This window comes from Daphnia carinata, chromosome 1 (genome assembly GCF_022539665.2).
Source record: "Daphnia carinata strain CSIRO-1 chromosome 1, CSIRO_AGI_Dcar_HiC_V3, whole genome shotgun sequence".
Lineage (NCBI taxonomy): Eukaryota > Metazoa > Arthropoda > Branchiopoda > Diplostraca > Daphniidae > Daphnia > Daphnia carinata.
This window is the reverse complement of record NC_081331.1, coordinates 9,520,863-9,535,364: the sequence shown is the minus strand read 5'-3', so window position 1 is coordinate 9,535,364 and position 14,502 is coordinate 9,520,863. Positions and strand designations below refer to the sequence as shown.

The 14,502-nt window shown below is 40.7% G+C and overlaps 4 protein-coding genes across 5 annotated transcripts in view; 1 reads left to right on the top strand and 3 right to left on the bottom strand.

Annotated features, from left to right (window-relative positions):
• LOC130695491 (lysosomal aspartic protease-like) overlaps positions 1–12,023 on the bottom strand; it is a 101,378-nt gene extending 89,355 nt beyond the window's left edge. The window contains exon 1 of the mRNA XM_057518633.1: positions 12,020–12,023. The gene's annotated coding sequence lies outside the window, so the exon portion shown is untranslated. The remainder of the gene's footprint in view (positions 1–12,019) is intronic.
• On the bottom strand, positions 1,939–7,307 carry LOC130695303 (inhibitor of Bruton tyrosine kinase-like). Of its 2 annotated transcripts, XM_057518436.1 has the most exons (16): positions 7,188–7,307; positions 6,597–7,092; positions 6,223–6,533; positions 6,084–6,116; positions 5,814–6,023; positions 5,610–5,740; positions 5,461–5,548; positions 5,321–5,385; positions 4,960–5,248; positions 4,363–4,899; positions 4,084–4,281; positions 3,705–4,021; positions 3,301–3,646; positions 2,580–3,239; positions 2,313–2,509; positions 1,939–2,239 (listed from the first exon to the last, which is right to left on the bottom strand). In XM_057518436.1, the coding sequence occupies exons 2-15, from the start codon at positions 7,051–7,053 to the stop codon at positions 2,318–2,320; spliced, it is 3,834 nt and encodes a 1,277-aa protein (XP_057374419.1). In that variant the 5' UTR covers positions 7,054–7,092; positions 7,188–7,307; the 3' UTR covers positions 1,939–2,239; positions 2,313–2,317. The 2 variants fall into 2 exon arrangements, with proteins under 2 accessions (XP_057374419.1, XP_057374411.1); XM_057518428.1 differs by having other exon boundaries at positions 1,939–2,509.
• Positions 7,592–8,958, top strand: LOC130695584 (neuferricin-like). Its single transcript, XM_057518751.2, has 4 exons — positions 7,592–8,074; positions 8,141–8,281; positions 8,341–8,527; positions 8,598–8,958. Exons 1-4 carry the CDS (start codon positions 7,708–7,710, stop codon positions 8,761–8,763), a joined length of 861 nt encoding a protein of 286 aa, XP_057374734.1. The 5' UTR covers positions 7,592–7,707; the 3' UTR covers positions 8,764–8,958.
• On the bottom strand, positions 9,060–14,024 carry LOC130695364 (uncharacterized). Its single transcript, XM_057518493.2, has 5 exons — positions 13,855–14,024; positions 10,679–11,971; positions 9,745–10,617; positions 9,480–9,688; positions 9,060–9,406 (listed from the first exon to the last, which is right to left on the bottom strand). Exons 2-5 carry the CDS (start codon positions 11,963–11,965, stop codon positions 9,082–9,084), a joined length of 2,694 nt encoding a protein of 897 aa, XP_057374476.1. The 5' UTR covers positions 11,966–11,971; positions 13,855–14,024; the 3' UTR covers positions 9,060–9,081.
• Between the last annotated feature and the right edge of the window lie 478 nt (positions 14,025–14,502).

The window sequence follows — 14,502 nt, the reverse complement described above, 5'->3', positions numbered from 1 at the left end:
GCCTTTCCTGCCAAATCAACAGCCAATCTGAAACCCATAATCCAATCGTGATTTCCAGTTGTTTTATTAGGAAAACGTGGCCTGTTTTACCCGAAACGCTATGTACGGTGATACTACAACGAACGACGTATTTACTGACCGTTGACTGGAAATACTGCCGGGGAATTTGATAGTTTTAAACAATCAGGTTTTGGCGGATATTTAAGAAATAGAAAGTGTACAATATTAGACAGGCACTAATGAACAGGTATGCGAATATGTTAGCCGCTTCAAATCCCACTAGTGGCATTTTCATTAGGTTTTCCGGTGAACGTCGTAATCTTTTAAACAAAAAGCTTTTGTTTAACTTGATACGAATTACGCAGGCACGGAACTTAAAGGAAGTTTTTTAATATTCCAATCAATTTGCAATTCTTGGCTAGGTTTCCAAGGCAAACACGGTGAAATGTTGCTTGTTTTTTATTTACCATTTTGTATAAATAAGAACTACGAAATTGGAACCATGTGGAAAGCGTGGTAGGTTCGAAATAACACGTTTTTTTTTTGTCTCCACGACTAATTAGCATTCGGATGGTGTAGGCAAAATTTAAAACTCAGTGTGCATAAATCAGGTCGTTAACTTCATATCGATGAAATAAGACCAGGCTATGGCGACTATGAAGATAGTAATGCCAAATCAAACTACTAATTGGAGAACAGTTTTGAATGAACAGACACTAACACGTATGGGACTTTGAACAACGTAAAGAAAACTACCATGTTGTGGTCACTGATTACTATTGGGAAACTGGAGGCACAGATCGAATGGAACATACTAGACATACAGTGAACATGCACTGACCGGCACAATGACCCGCACAATATAGTGAAGAAACAAACGAACACCGAGGGTGACAAACGTTAATAAAGGGGGGTAAACGGAAACGGATACAAAGATGCCAAATCACAATAGAAAACAATGATGTTGATATTATTATTTATAGATTTTCCACAAACGATTTGTGGATTTGACAGGGTCAACACATTTATATACATACATTCGAAAAAAACAAGTTGATAGCCTTCTAAGACATTATTCGAATTGCACATCGCCAGTGCAACTATCAGTTAAAGATGCAAAGGTGCCGCTTCCAGCTTTAAAAAAATATAAATTTCCCACGCGAATAACGTCAGCCATTTGAGTAATCTACGGAATTTTGAAGCTGTGATTTCTCTCATTAAGACTTCCGGAAAGAACTTCTTCTAGACTGATAAGATATTTGTTCATCTCAAAGCGGTGTACCAATGCTACAATTGACTAGATTTTTCATTGCAAACAAAAAATCTGAATGAAAACTCGGAGTTAACGGTAAAGAGAAGGTTACGAAAAACAAATTGAAAGGAGAAAGTGAACGCGGAAAGTTGTCTGTAGTTTCGCATGGATCACAAAACATTTGGACCTAAGTAAATAGCAGATGTGGCCATGAAGTCCAATACCAGTAATTCAGGAAATGTAAAAAGAGATATTTATAAACATCACATGAATTTTGCTGAAGTGGTTGTCTAAGTTGTATGTGTTCCCTTTTCCAGCATTAAGGTAGTAACTGTATTTTCTTAGCTGATGTGCGAGGATTACGTCCATGGATGTAAATTAGTAGAATTTTGCTGTTGCATGTTTGCAGCTGTTAGTATGTGAACAATTAGAATGGAATTTTCCAGTTATGTTCTCGTGCCTTAAGATTCCTCGGCATTACCATAGTACTGAAATAACTAACGTTTCTTTGGTACACAAAAATTCAAGTGAATATTTGTTTTTCTGTTATTTCCACTAACATATTTTTTTTTCTAACTTTCTCGCATGTTCAGCCACACGTTTTGAGCAAAACTTATAAATAATTCCAAAAGGGTTCGACAAAAAACAACTACAAGCCAACTTTCAATTTTTAAAACCCATACCCCTTTAATCCATAAATGTTTATTTTTCACTAAAAAGATCTAGGGCGTTGATAACGGTTGCTGCAACAGTTGGTTCCATTTCAAATTGCAATATCATGTGACATTCGCAAATAATATGAACGAGAAATGTCGTGAACATCACATTCTGCTCGCATGGTTCAACAAAAAGCAAATCCTTTGCGTTTGCAACAACTGACGAAATTTACACTAATTTCCAAACCATAGCATAAAAATTCATATTCATGGTGGGGTTTCTATCCTGACAGTCATGTTAACTTATCACAATCAACAGATAGCAGCCAAACTGTCATTTCAACATAATGAACCCAGTTCGTTTCTATGTACAAGTAAAATAAATTGATTTTAAATCTGAGTACCTTGTTCAGATTCCGCTTTCGGACATAGAAAAACTTCGGAATTTGGGTTTCTGTTTAGTTGACTTATTGTCTTTTCCACTAGACCAGATAGGAACAGCTGGCGCTAAGGGTAATATTCTCTCCACCACGATGAATTCATCGTCAATTTGGTCGGCGCCATAAAATTTTGCCAATTCTTCAATGGCCTTTTCTTCAATCTGAAAAAAAGGCATGGTATTATGTACGCTCGTTTCCACAATATCAACGATAAAAATTACATTAGCTTACCAGAGTTAATCTTAAAGGTTTTGTACTAATTTTAATCAGATTTTTCCTCTGAAGCTTCTCTTTGGCAATTATACGTTGCAACGGCAGGGAATTTTCCTCGCCTTCTGGAACTTCGCTTTTCGAAATATTGTTTGTTTTCTCTGGACTGCCCCAAACACTTTGGATTTTGGTAGGAGTCTTAAGAGAATCTTCAGAATGTGCAGCGGATTTTTCGTTCTCCGCTGAACCACAGATAATTTCTTTTCCGTTAGTGCCGACAAAAGAGTCTAAGGATTTCCAAGGTGAACCATTTGCAGTAGCTGCAACAGCATGGGTTTCCTGTAGTTTTCTTTGCTTCTGCGATAACTTTCGAAATTTTTTGTTTTTCTCATTTTCCGGCGAATTGGTAGCTGTCTGAAACACGGTCGTAGCCATTTCGAATAGGGTCAAGTTATTTTGCTTTTCGGGGGTTCCCCCACTTTCACTAGAAGAAAAAGCCCTTGTCCGTTCTGTCGAATTTGGGGATCCTTTGATATTGCCTGCAAACTCCTTGGATCGTACACCAAGCATCGTGTTACTCTTATCTGGGATTTGGCTTTTGGGCGGAGATGAACTCGGGGTCGGTTCTGCTGGCAGAGTTTCTTGATTTAGAGACTTGTTCCGCTTTTTTGATTTGTCCACCTGTTTGAAAAGTGTGTAAAGGTTTTTTAGTTTTCAAAACTGGTTTCAGTGTGTCGCGCACCTTAAGCCAGCCTTCTTTTTTCAGGGATGCGGCATTGTCAACAATCGGTTTTATATTACTCGTTAACTCCGTCGATTCCACAGGGGGCTGATGATGGTCTTTCACTTCAACACCTTTTTTCCCCGATTTTTTACGCAATTTTTTCTTTTTGGCTTCTGGTTCGCGTTTAAAGGAAGACAGTGTAACATCTGCGAAAGATTCCGTGATCGAGTGAATATCAAAATTGTCTTCAGTGAGTTTTTTGTGCATTGTCGGCGTTGGAACACGGGAACGGACTCTGGGATTGAACTGATGGTAGAAATCCGTCAGATTTTTCATCACTTCTTCATCAAGGCAATTCCATATCCTATTAATTCAAAGGTAAAATAGTAACATTGCATTTTTAATTGACTACGATGAAATACCTCAACTCCACGACAGCTGGTAGGTTGTAGCACATGAAATACATGCATGAAACTTTGAGCTGAACAGCGTTATACATTGTGGCAAACTCGAGCATTTTTGCAACGTTCTTGATTGCAAGTAAACCGGCAAGCGAGGACTCGCATATAGAAACCAGACGAGGAATCAGCAGGAGATCAGCTGATACTAAGCAATTACCTATCCAATCCACATCTTCAGATTTTTCTATCTTGGAGGCTTTATCCTCATAGAGATATTCTAGAATAACTTCGAGAATAACCGAATGAATAGGAAGACGAATTTCTTTGGAAATCTCGCTCTAAACTTGAAATAAATTAAATTAGCCATCGATAAAAACAATTTCGATAAAGACATGTTTACCTCAAGCCAGACATAACTGAACATGCTCCGGAAATAGTCTGATCGAGCAGCCAAAACAACTCGGTGTGCATTAAATTCTTTTCCGTCAACACTGAATAGCTTAACATCGTAGAAAGTTTCTCCAGATAATCGATTCCACTGTTTCGGTTGAAGCAAAAAGTGGTCATTGCGAACCACACCGCTGTTTGCTATATGGGCCTAAAAACATATTGCCAACGATTCTTTAGTCGTCCAACCAATAAGCATTTTTTATATCTTTTGTCTTCCTAGAATTTATACCTTTTCCAGTATTTCTGCCAATTTACGGACGCCAAGATTTTTTGCATGGAATTGTACCGTTCGGAGAAGACGCCAAGGGCCTCCCCGATCATCTGCGTTCTCCCCATCATTGATTATCTTTTGATGGGCCATATTTGGGTCATTACCAGTAGAAATATATTGATGCATACATTCTTTAGAATGTAAAAAAGATAAGTTCCATGCAGCAATATCCTTCTCGAAGATGGCGCAAGTCCCAGTATAAATAAATTCCAAAATCAATCCAAAAACTTCCGCCGGAACATCGGTTATGTGGAAAGTTCTGTTATCACTTTCCAAAGACCTTGACGAGCCACACACTTTCTGATAGAATGCACTGCAATTCACGGCCAAAATAAAACGATGTGCCGCAAATTTCTTTGACCCCACATCAAAAACAATATCGTGGATGCGATCAAACCAATCGGCATCAAGAAAAAGCTGCTTCAAATCTTCTTTTAATTGAGAAGAGAGTACGCGAACTTGAGCAATATTTTGCATGGGAGCGGTAGGTTTAATCTACGAAAGCAATGGGATTTATTTAGAGAAAATAATTATTTAATGCACTGATGGACACACCTGGGTCACGGCGAAATTTTTGCCAGTCGGATCACACGCGATACTGGTAGCGCGATGAATTCCAGGTATCCTCTGGATATGAATTTGAACGAATTGTTCTCGCTTGAGAAATTCTATCCGCGTACTTATTTGCTCAACCGTAGACTGCGCTTCCACTTTCCGTTTACCAGGTGACGTGTTTGCTATAGCACCTACAAAAGCTTCACCTTCTCGGTTAACAAACGCCAGGGAATTTTTGAACAGCGCAATATCTTTCATAATGCAAAAGGGGCTTCCACGGAAAGTGCACCTAAACGAGTATTGTGAGGGGGCATTAAACACTGTAGACGTAAACATTACTACACAAAGACTTTTTTAATACCTTGTAAGCACAGGATTTGTCTGAGACCAGACAAAGACCTTCCCACTCTTCGTTAAAAGAAGTACCTGGATGTACGTTTATAGTGGCCAGTTATAGCATTTGTAAAAAGCTATAGTAATTAGTAATACTTCGGGAACTACCTGAAATGCAATATTTTCAACTACCAAATCTTCTTGTGAAAAATCCAATTTACCACCACTCATTACTATTTTTGCTAAATCATACTGCCTAGTAAAACATTAAATCGACGTTAATAAAAGACGCTTTGAAATTATTTTAAAAAAATTACTTTGAAGCGATTTTACGACATTGATATTCGTGTAAAACATACACGTGCCCGCTTGCTGTGGCGATTGCAGTTGCGCCATCAGACGCCGCCACGTGTGTGACTGTGGGCACTTGTTCTGATAACAGTGGAACCTAGAACAAGAAAGAAGTTGCCTTAGATCATTGTCATCAAAAAGGGCGTCTACGTAATAAAAATGTCTTTTACTCGTTTAGGTGTCGTGATTGTTTTTTCGCCTTTGTTATGCCCGAGTGCTCCGGCATTAAGACCACAGGTGTACACATTGTTTGAACACCAAAAAACTGAATGATATCGACTGGCGCAGATACCCTTAATCGTGACTCCGTTGCTTTTATCCTCAAAACGGCTAAGAACTTTAGGAGTCACCAGTTGAGACGGGGGTGGATTGTGGCCCAGCTGATGGAGATTTAAAGAATAAGTTTAATATATTTGACCAGAAATAACTTCAATACTTACTTGGTGATACGTATTAACACCAAAGGACAAAACCTGCAAAATATGGATTAAGCAAAATACAACGTAGATACATTTTAATACGAATCTAACAAACTTCGTAATTAAGATAAAAAAAAAAGAAAAGAAAAATCTAACTCACATTCCCTGTCTCAGTTAAAAGGATTGTATGGTGTGTTCCCAATGCAGCTTCCAGTATAACTGTTGACTTTTTAGTTCTATTATTTATGCAGTTCTCAGCTTCTAAACTAATTTTTTGTGGAATTATCACAGTGGCTTCTGATCCAAGCCCTAACTTGCCCCCTTGACCAATGCCACAGGAGAAAGCTTGTCCTGATGTGGTCACAAAAACTGAATGAAATTTGTTCATTGTGACTTGTTTAATACCACCACTTCCTTTTGGAAATGCATCCAGCAGCTCTGGGGCTTCTGGACTTAGTTGCTTCCCAAGTCCTATACAAACACAAGGTCAATATTGTGTACAAATGCACACATACAGTACTCAAGTCCCCATACCAAAATTACAGTTTGATCCCCATACATAAGCTTCACAAGGGTGCTTTGGATCATGTGCTTCAAAATCTGATCTATCTTGGATTAGGTGGTCAAATGGGGACATATTGTCATTGTCTAGTGGTTGGAACAAACTGGCATTATTCTGTAACAATGCTCTGCCAGCCTGCAGCTGACCAAAATAGAAGGATCTATGTAATGCTGAGTATCCAGATTCTTCATCTTTAGAATGGATGTGGGCCTCATGAGAACACAACCAAAGCAGAATTTTCATTCTTCCAAATGACGCTGCAATTTGCAAGCCAGTTCTTCCAAAAGAGTCTTTGTTGGTTGCTATATTAGAGCAGGTTGGCAACAGCTTTACAGCCATTTCTTCATATTGATTGCCAGCAAGAATGGCAGAAAATATATTGTCTGCATGTTTTCTTGAACAACATTTCGTAGTACATTCTTCCCACATTTTATTCACGATATTTTGCTGATTTCGCTTTACTTCAATCTATTATCAATATGAGATCATTTCACAGGAATGCTTCTACTTATTTAATTTGAAGAATACAATAAACCTATAATTTGTAAGAAACAAGCCTCTACCTTGACACTCAACACGTGTACTGGCAACGACAGTATTTACTTTCCGGTTTGATAATGACGATTAATAATTCTTGCTGCCATTTTTGTTAAAGCGACTTGTTCAGTTGTTCTGTGTTTATTGGCTTTCACTGCCATCTGCTGTCGTTTGTGTGCTTAGCTAATTTCTGATTACGTAAAAAAGTTAAAAAGTATTTATTCATTTTTTACCACCTGCCCCGTTCATTCGCATCAATAACATTTTTTTTTAAATATTCTCTAATCGAATTTAAGAAAAATAATTTGATTTTTGCTTTTTTGGTTTACTTCTCTTTAGAACTGCCCTTTAGAACGGCCGGGACTGATCATCGTCATGGCAACGGCTTCCACTAACGTCAAAAAATCTTGTTTTTCTTGTGGTGTTATCAACGTCTGTACCGCCTGCGGCCCGTGAAAGGGGATAGCGAAATAATCTAACCTCGTGTTTGTATCTCGAATTGAAGTGAGATAGCGAGTCGCAGTTTCTGGACTAGCAGTAAGGAAGATGAACAAGCTAGTGAAGTTGTCTTTAGCTGTACTTCTCCTTGCATCTGTGATTGCGTGGTACCAGCCAAACTTGATATATAATACAAAAGATATCCATGATTTTGCAGCCAAGTTCCCTGCATTAGTGTCATTATTCGAATGGTTCCATGCAGGAAAAGCTACAAATTCTAAAGTTGAAGATGCTAGCTCTAAAAATGGATCTCCAGAACTTGCAGAACCTACTAGAATCTTCACAAAAGAAGAGTTAGCAAAATATAAAGGTGAAAATGGTGGTGACATTTATCTTGCACTAATGGGCAGAGTGTTTGATGTCACCAGAGGAAGAGATTATTATGGTCCAGGTGGTGGCTATGCCTTTTTCAGTGGTAAGGAAACATTTAATATTAAAATCTACGTGATTGTTACATTACCTTTTTGTTGTGTTCATATAGGAGTTGATGGTTCCCGGGCCTTTGTTACTGGTGATTTTAAACCTGAAGGTTTGATTGACGATATTGCTGGACTGGGAGACCAAGATTATATAGGGCTTCGAGACTGGTTGGATTTTTACATGAAAGATTATCAGTACATTGGTAACTAAAAGCTTATAAAAATGATGCATGTTTGACAACTAGCACAAAGATTTTTGTAGGTAAACTGCAAGGGCTATTTTATGATGCTGATGGGAAAACAACTGAATATTATCATAATGCTCAGCAATGGATTAAAGAGGCTTCCAATCATAAAGAAGATGAGGATTTGTTTAAGGAAAAGTTTCCGATGTGTAATATAGAGTACAAACCAGAAGAAGGCTCTCGCGTATGGTGTTCAACGAAGAGGTAAACCTTAACCACTTGAATAGTACTCACATATTTGCTTTCTTAAATGACATCCTTTTTTTCTACATAGTGGTGGTATTCAAAGAGACTGGGTAGGATTTCCTCGTTCTCTTTACTCGGCCGATTCAAAAAAAATTCGTTGCGCTTGTGCCCAAGAAGCAGATCTGAACGATTCTTTACTGAAAGAGTATCCAAACTGTCAGAAGGATGCGACATCATGCATGCTTCCAAAATAATGACTGTTTTCATTGATGCGGTTATTAGGTTCTCATTAATGACGTCCTTTGTTGCGCTTTTTCATTTCTTGTGTGCAATTACCAAATGGAATTTGATAGCATTGGTTACAGTATAGATTTTAAAAAGGGTCTTGGTCAGAAATAACCACACGTTTGTATTTTCAAGTCAAAACAAAATGAAAAACATAAATGATACGTCTTGTAGTTGAATTCTAAACGGTCAGTTACTTGGCGAAAAGAAATTTTTTACTTGTGGGTAAGAAAAAATATAAACGGAGATTCTTTCATATTAATACTTGGAAGCTGTTTAGGATATTTTTAGCCCGAACCATTGGCGTTAGGATCGTGTTCATCATCAAAGTTGGAAATCAATTTATGTAAAAGTTGCTGCAAGGCCGGGTGGGCGTGCAAAATATCTATCGGCAATGTTTCCAACACTTGCGAGACGGATTTTGACCAGCACACTTGAGCATCTGGCCGAGCAGAGAGATCATTCCAGCGGCTGCAATAGGAACCTAAGTCAACGACCTTTTCCATCGTTATTGGTTCAACTTCTTCTCCTGCTTTTCGCAGCTTATTCAGTTCCTCCTTTGCCTCTAACAGAGCGACAGTTTGAGCGCTAAGACTTGCTAACAGTTGTTCTCTATGCAAATAATTAAATTGTTAAGTACATAAATTTAAACGTCATGGAAGAAGCAAATGGAGAATTGACATACTTTTCGTCGCTTAGTTGCTGCAGGGTAGAATCCTTGTCCAAAATCAAGCGTCGTACAACTCGCAACAGTTTTGATAGAACGTGGTCAGCTTCGTCAATTTGGTCGACCAGTGAAGCAGCAAGTCGTAATTCTTCATCTACTACCGGGTTGGGTTCTTCTCGGCCTTCAGGAGGCCGACGACGGGTGAGATTGATGGCGTCACTCAGGTCCTAATTCAATAAATTCAGTTGCTGCTCACACAAATATAACTGTTTAAGGGTAATACTTGTAGGCTGGTGCTTCCAACTAGCCGCTGAATCGGCTGCGTTTGCTCTGGCGTTGTCAAAGTTTCGGTCTCGTTTACATCCAGTTCTACAGCATTAGCCGTTGGGGAGAATTCAATTAAATTCGTAAATTCCATTGCTGGGATATTTGGTTTGTCGTCCCGATAAGCCTCGTTGGGGAAGACAAGCGCTTCTAATTCAGCAGCGGGTAGGGCATGGCTTTGCAAAATGATTTGTAGAATACCATCCATGCGTGAATGAAGCTTTACCAACGCCAGAGCGGCGGCCGAAAGCTGAGCTCCTTGAGCCAAAAGCACAGAGCCAGTGCGACCTTCAGCTCCCTTCAAGTCAGCTTGCAAAGCAGCCAGCTCATGTCGCCTCTGCTCGGCCAATCGAACCAAATGTTGGCATTCTTCTTCTTTAAGCAACAAGAGTCGTTGGGAATCCTCAAGTTGGGATTTTAGCAACCCCATTTCGGATTCAGAGTCACGAACGGCGTCATGCAAGGTAAGTTTCTCTGCTTGCAAAAATTCCATCATCTCACGGCTCTCTGATTCGTTTTCTTGGATCTGCTGCAAAAGTGCCTTCTCAGATTGCAAACTTCGGTTGAGCTCTAAACGTTGCGCGAGCAGCGCCGCATCCTGAGCCTCTAACTGCTCTTGCAAAGCGGAAATCGTTTGCGACGACGTCTGAAGATTAGTCTCAAGATGGATGAGAGAATCACCGCGTGTATGAAATTCTCTTTCGACACCCTCCATAGAATCAAGCATTGCAGCTACACGTTGAGTTGTTTTTTCCAGTTCTCGTTGAACTATTTGACGTTCTTCACGTTCTTCGTCCAGCTCTTGTTGGAGCATTTCAGCTTCCTCTTTGCTCTGAAATGGGACAGTAGTTTAGTACGGTGAATGAATTTCATTGTATGAAGTAAGAGTATACCTGCATAAGCATTCGCTCCAGCTGACGAGCTTCTTCATTGTTCTGCTGTTGCCAGGATAAACTGCGAAGTTTATGACAGGCCTCTAGACCCTCCCTGACATCCTTATGAGACATCTCTGTTTGAGCAGATTTCTCCATGTAAATCACCGTCCGGGGCTTCATAATTGGACCAGGCAAAGTTGGGCTGCTCACTTTCTTCATCGGACGTGGTAGCGTGGCATTACCGTCCATCCGGGAAAACGGTTCCGGTTCTCGTTGTGGTTTTGGAAGACATGGCCGATCCTTTGTTATTTTTCGCCTAGGCAAAGTAGCGAATTTGTCTGCGGCGGCTTTAGTTTCACGAGCAGCTGCGGTAATCTCCATGGACGTGCCTCCACTCATCGAAGTCGATATAACCGGTGAACTGAGTTTGGGTCGACGACCTAGGGTTGCGAATCTTTCGTCTGTTCGCTTAGGAGGTGTCAAAGGCTTGGTGGGCGTCACTGGTTTGTTGGTTCGAATAACCGAAGGCTGTTTCCCAGAGGCTACAAACGACTTTGCTGTTGGAGAGGTTGTGGTGGAAAGGACGCTGCTACTGCGTCTTGGCGTCATTGGACTCTCGGGGGTTTTCGCCTTTAGTGTGGATGGCTGACGGGTTAGGCCAATCGGTTTAGGTGGAACTGCAGGTCGCGTGGAAGTTGGAGAACACGTAGGAGGTTTCCGTAACGTAGACGGAGTAGTAGGCTGGCTATTCGGACCTGATACAGATACAGTCCGCCGTGTTGCAAAAGGAGAGGGTGAAGAATATCGACCCTTGCTGCCTGAGCTACCATTATCAGCATAGCTTAGACGAGGCGCCACCAGTCTTTGCTGGTCTCTAGATCTGGAGCTGGAAGACGTTCGGTTTGACAGAGTACTGTTACTCCTGGGCAACATACTTCTAGTCATGGAAGGCTCTTCTGGTTTGTAGTAAGACTGAGAAAGTGGAAGTCTGTTCATTTCTTCTTCAGGTTTATAGTAGGATTGTGAAAGAGAGAGTCTGCTCATGTCTGGCTGAAGTTCTTGATCAGTCATGACAGCTGAATCGGCAATACTAGAAGACAGGCTACAGTCATGGAACTTGAGATCAGCTGTGTTAGTCTCACTGAGATCTTCCAACGCAGAATGCATTTCACTATCTTCCCCATCACAGGAAGATGTCCCTTCATCTTCACCCAAGATGACCTCCGATTCCAAAAGATTGTTCAGACTTGGTAACCTATGAACATGCTCTCTGTGGGATGACATTGCAATCATGGGTTCCATCATTATTGTCTGCAATATAGGAAAGAAAAAAGTGTTACTAAGGGAAAACTTTGAAACAAGGTTGTGGAATTTGCTTGCTTATTCGCACACAGGCCGAAACAACAGTCATGAAGTCATTTTTGAGGGCAAGGTTGAGATCGTGAGTAACGAATTGCGTGCGTTCTATGCCTGCAACGCGTGATGTCCAATTTACTTGCAAAGCCACACACATCTATCCTGCTGCTCAATGATCGTGCTTGCCTAGTGTGTTTATGCGGCATACTCGTTGTATACGTAGTTTTATCATTCAAGTTTGAATCAACAATGGCCGCATGGCGGAGCAAAACAAAACACTGACGCCGTCCGCCCAAGTCACGCAAGAATAGCTTGCCGGAGGATATAGAAAAATTTGACAATATGGAAAGACTTATCGTTTTCTGTTCGACACACTGTGAAATCTCATTTTGTGACCAGCACGGCATACACAAAGAGAAAAGGGCACCGCATCTAAATGTTCATGAATGTAACCGCACAATTTTTTTTTCCCTCCTGCTAAAAAAAAACGCAACATCCGCAGCCGGGAGGCGTGTAGAACGTGGGAAATAAACAACCCCCTTTCTTCGCTAGTTTCTCTGTTCTAAAAAAAAGTCTCCTCGTAACGATTTCCTTTTCGCCCCTTTCCGATTTCAATTTATTATCAAACCCTGTCTCTCTCTTTCAAGGACGAAAGGTGCGTATATGCTCTCTGTCTTTTGTTCTGTGACGTTCAGATTTGTTTTTGTTTTGTAAAAGGTGATGGCGTGACTGCACACGGATTCAGACCACTGAACGGTGGTTCTGAGATACCTCACGGGCATGGAAAACAAACTCACATATTCGCCTCACATCCCCCACAGAAGAGGGCATCGATTTTGAAATGCGATGCAATGAAAAGTGAAATTAAATAATAATAATAATAATAAAAAAGACAAAACAATGAAAAACAAATGAGGTCATGGGGAGGACGTAGTGCGGGTGGTTATTTTCACGGTGATTGGGCGGATTGAGTCCGGTTAAACGAGTCGATTGTTTGTTGTCTTTTTTTTCTGTGTGCATTGAAACCAAAGGCTGTTCGTCCCGCTTTGAAAGAGCTGGCGTATTAAGTTACAGTTGATTCGTTTTTTTGGCTACATGATAAAATGCTTTTTTAAGTGCGAGAGCGTGAAGAATAATTCGCTACGGGGAAAACCGATCTCAGCTCTCTGTACTGTGTATCCCGTTGCAGGGAAATCGGGTAACAGCTGTACAAAAGATAATGTAGGCTGAAAAATCTCTTTTTCCCAAACTTACGGGGGAGCAAACTCAACCCCAATGGGCCGCCATTAAAAATAACCGGATACCAGACGTACAAAGGGGGGGGACAGCGACAGAGAGGAACTGTATGGACGTTCTTTGAATGCTTCAGCATGAAAAGAGAGTAAAACGAAGAAGACTCAGTCAAAATTAAACACGTTTTACGACTTTAACATATTTGCCTTTATCATGCAATGTCGATGAATCGTGCATGATGTAGCTAATTGGATGTTCACGCAAAAGCCGGTAACGCTAAAGCATCTCGCGTGTTACGAAGCATTTCCCTGACGATCAAAAGAAGTTCGAACCTAGGGCTTCAGCCTGTCTTAACTTGATTAGTCTTATTACGCGCGTTCTGAAAATTCTACTGGACTTGGTTCGACTTACTCAAGAGATAAAGAACATGTGAATGTAAACACGAACGAGTAGGGTAGCGAGGGGAGTTGGGAGATGCCAGACACAAGATCACGTTTTAAGATCTGGCCCCTACATCTGTCGCTTGCATCCCCCCCCCCCCCCCCATCAGCACACGAGAACAATTGAAGAACTTTTTTTTTTAGCCGAACGAAGTTGACACTTACTTGTTTGGTTTCGTGTGTGGTGAATTTCGTTAAGTTGATATCGACCAATGTCCAGATCTAAGGATGGGACATGTTTTGCAAACGAAATCGTAGGGGCAAAACGAAGAAGCCGAAAGAGAAACGTCAGTAGTGCTGGGTTCTCGAGTTTGTTGTGGCCGCCATCGGTGTACGCGATGGGGGGGTATGGAGGGTTGATGCAGGGGGAGGAGCTTAACGAATGAGGTTCAGCAACCTGAAAGTTGCCGCGCCTCGCACCCTTATCATATCTGTTCTGCTACAAAACGTACAAAGAATGTCAGTTCGTGTAAGTTTCCTTCACCTAGTTATTATTACGCAAACAATGGCAAGTTGTCATTATGATTTCCGTCCAGTGGTTGACGAAAGTACCAATATAATAAACCGTCGATTGTTTCCAAGCTTTCACTTCCATTCTGTTGTTCTTTTATTTGTGTGTGTCGACCGGACAGGGGGAGAAACGGGACCACATTTTGTGGTTCGCGCAAGCTCCATCTTGAGCTGCTTTTCTGTGGCTACTCCTCGGGTTATATCGATTTATACATCCCTTTTTTTGTTTTCTTTTGACTAGTTGCCTAAACTAGAGAGCTGATATTCTCAGAAGTCTAAAAGGGTGTAAGACAGACATGAGAT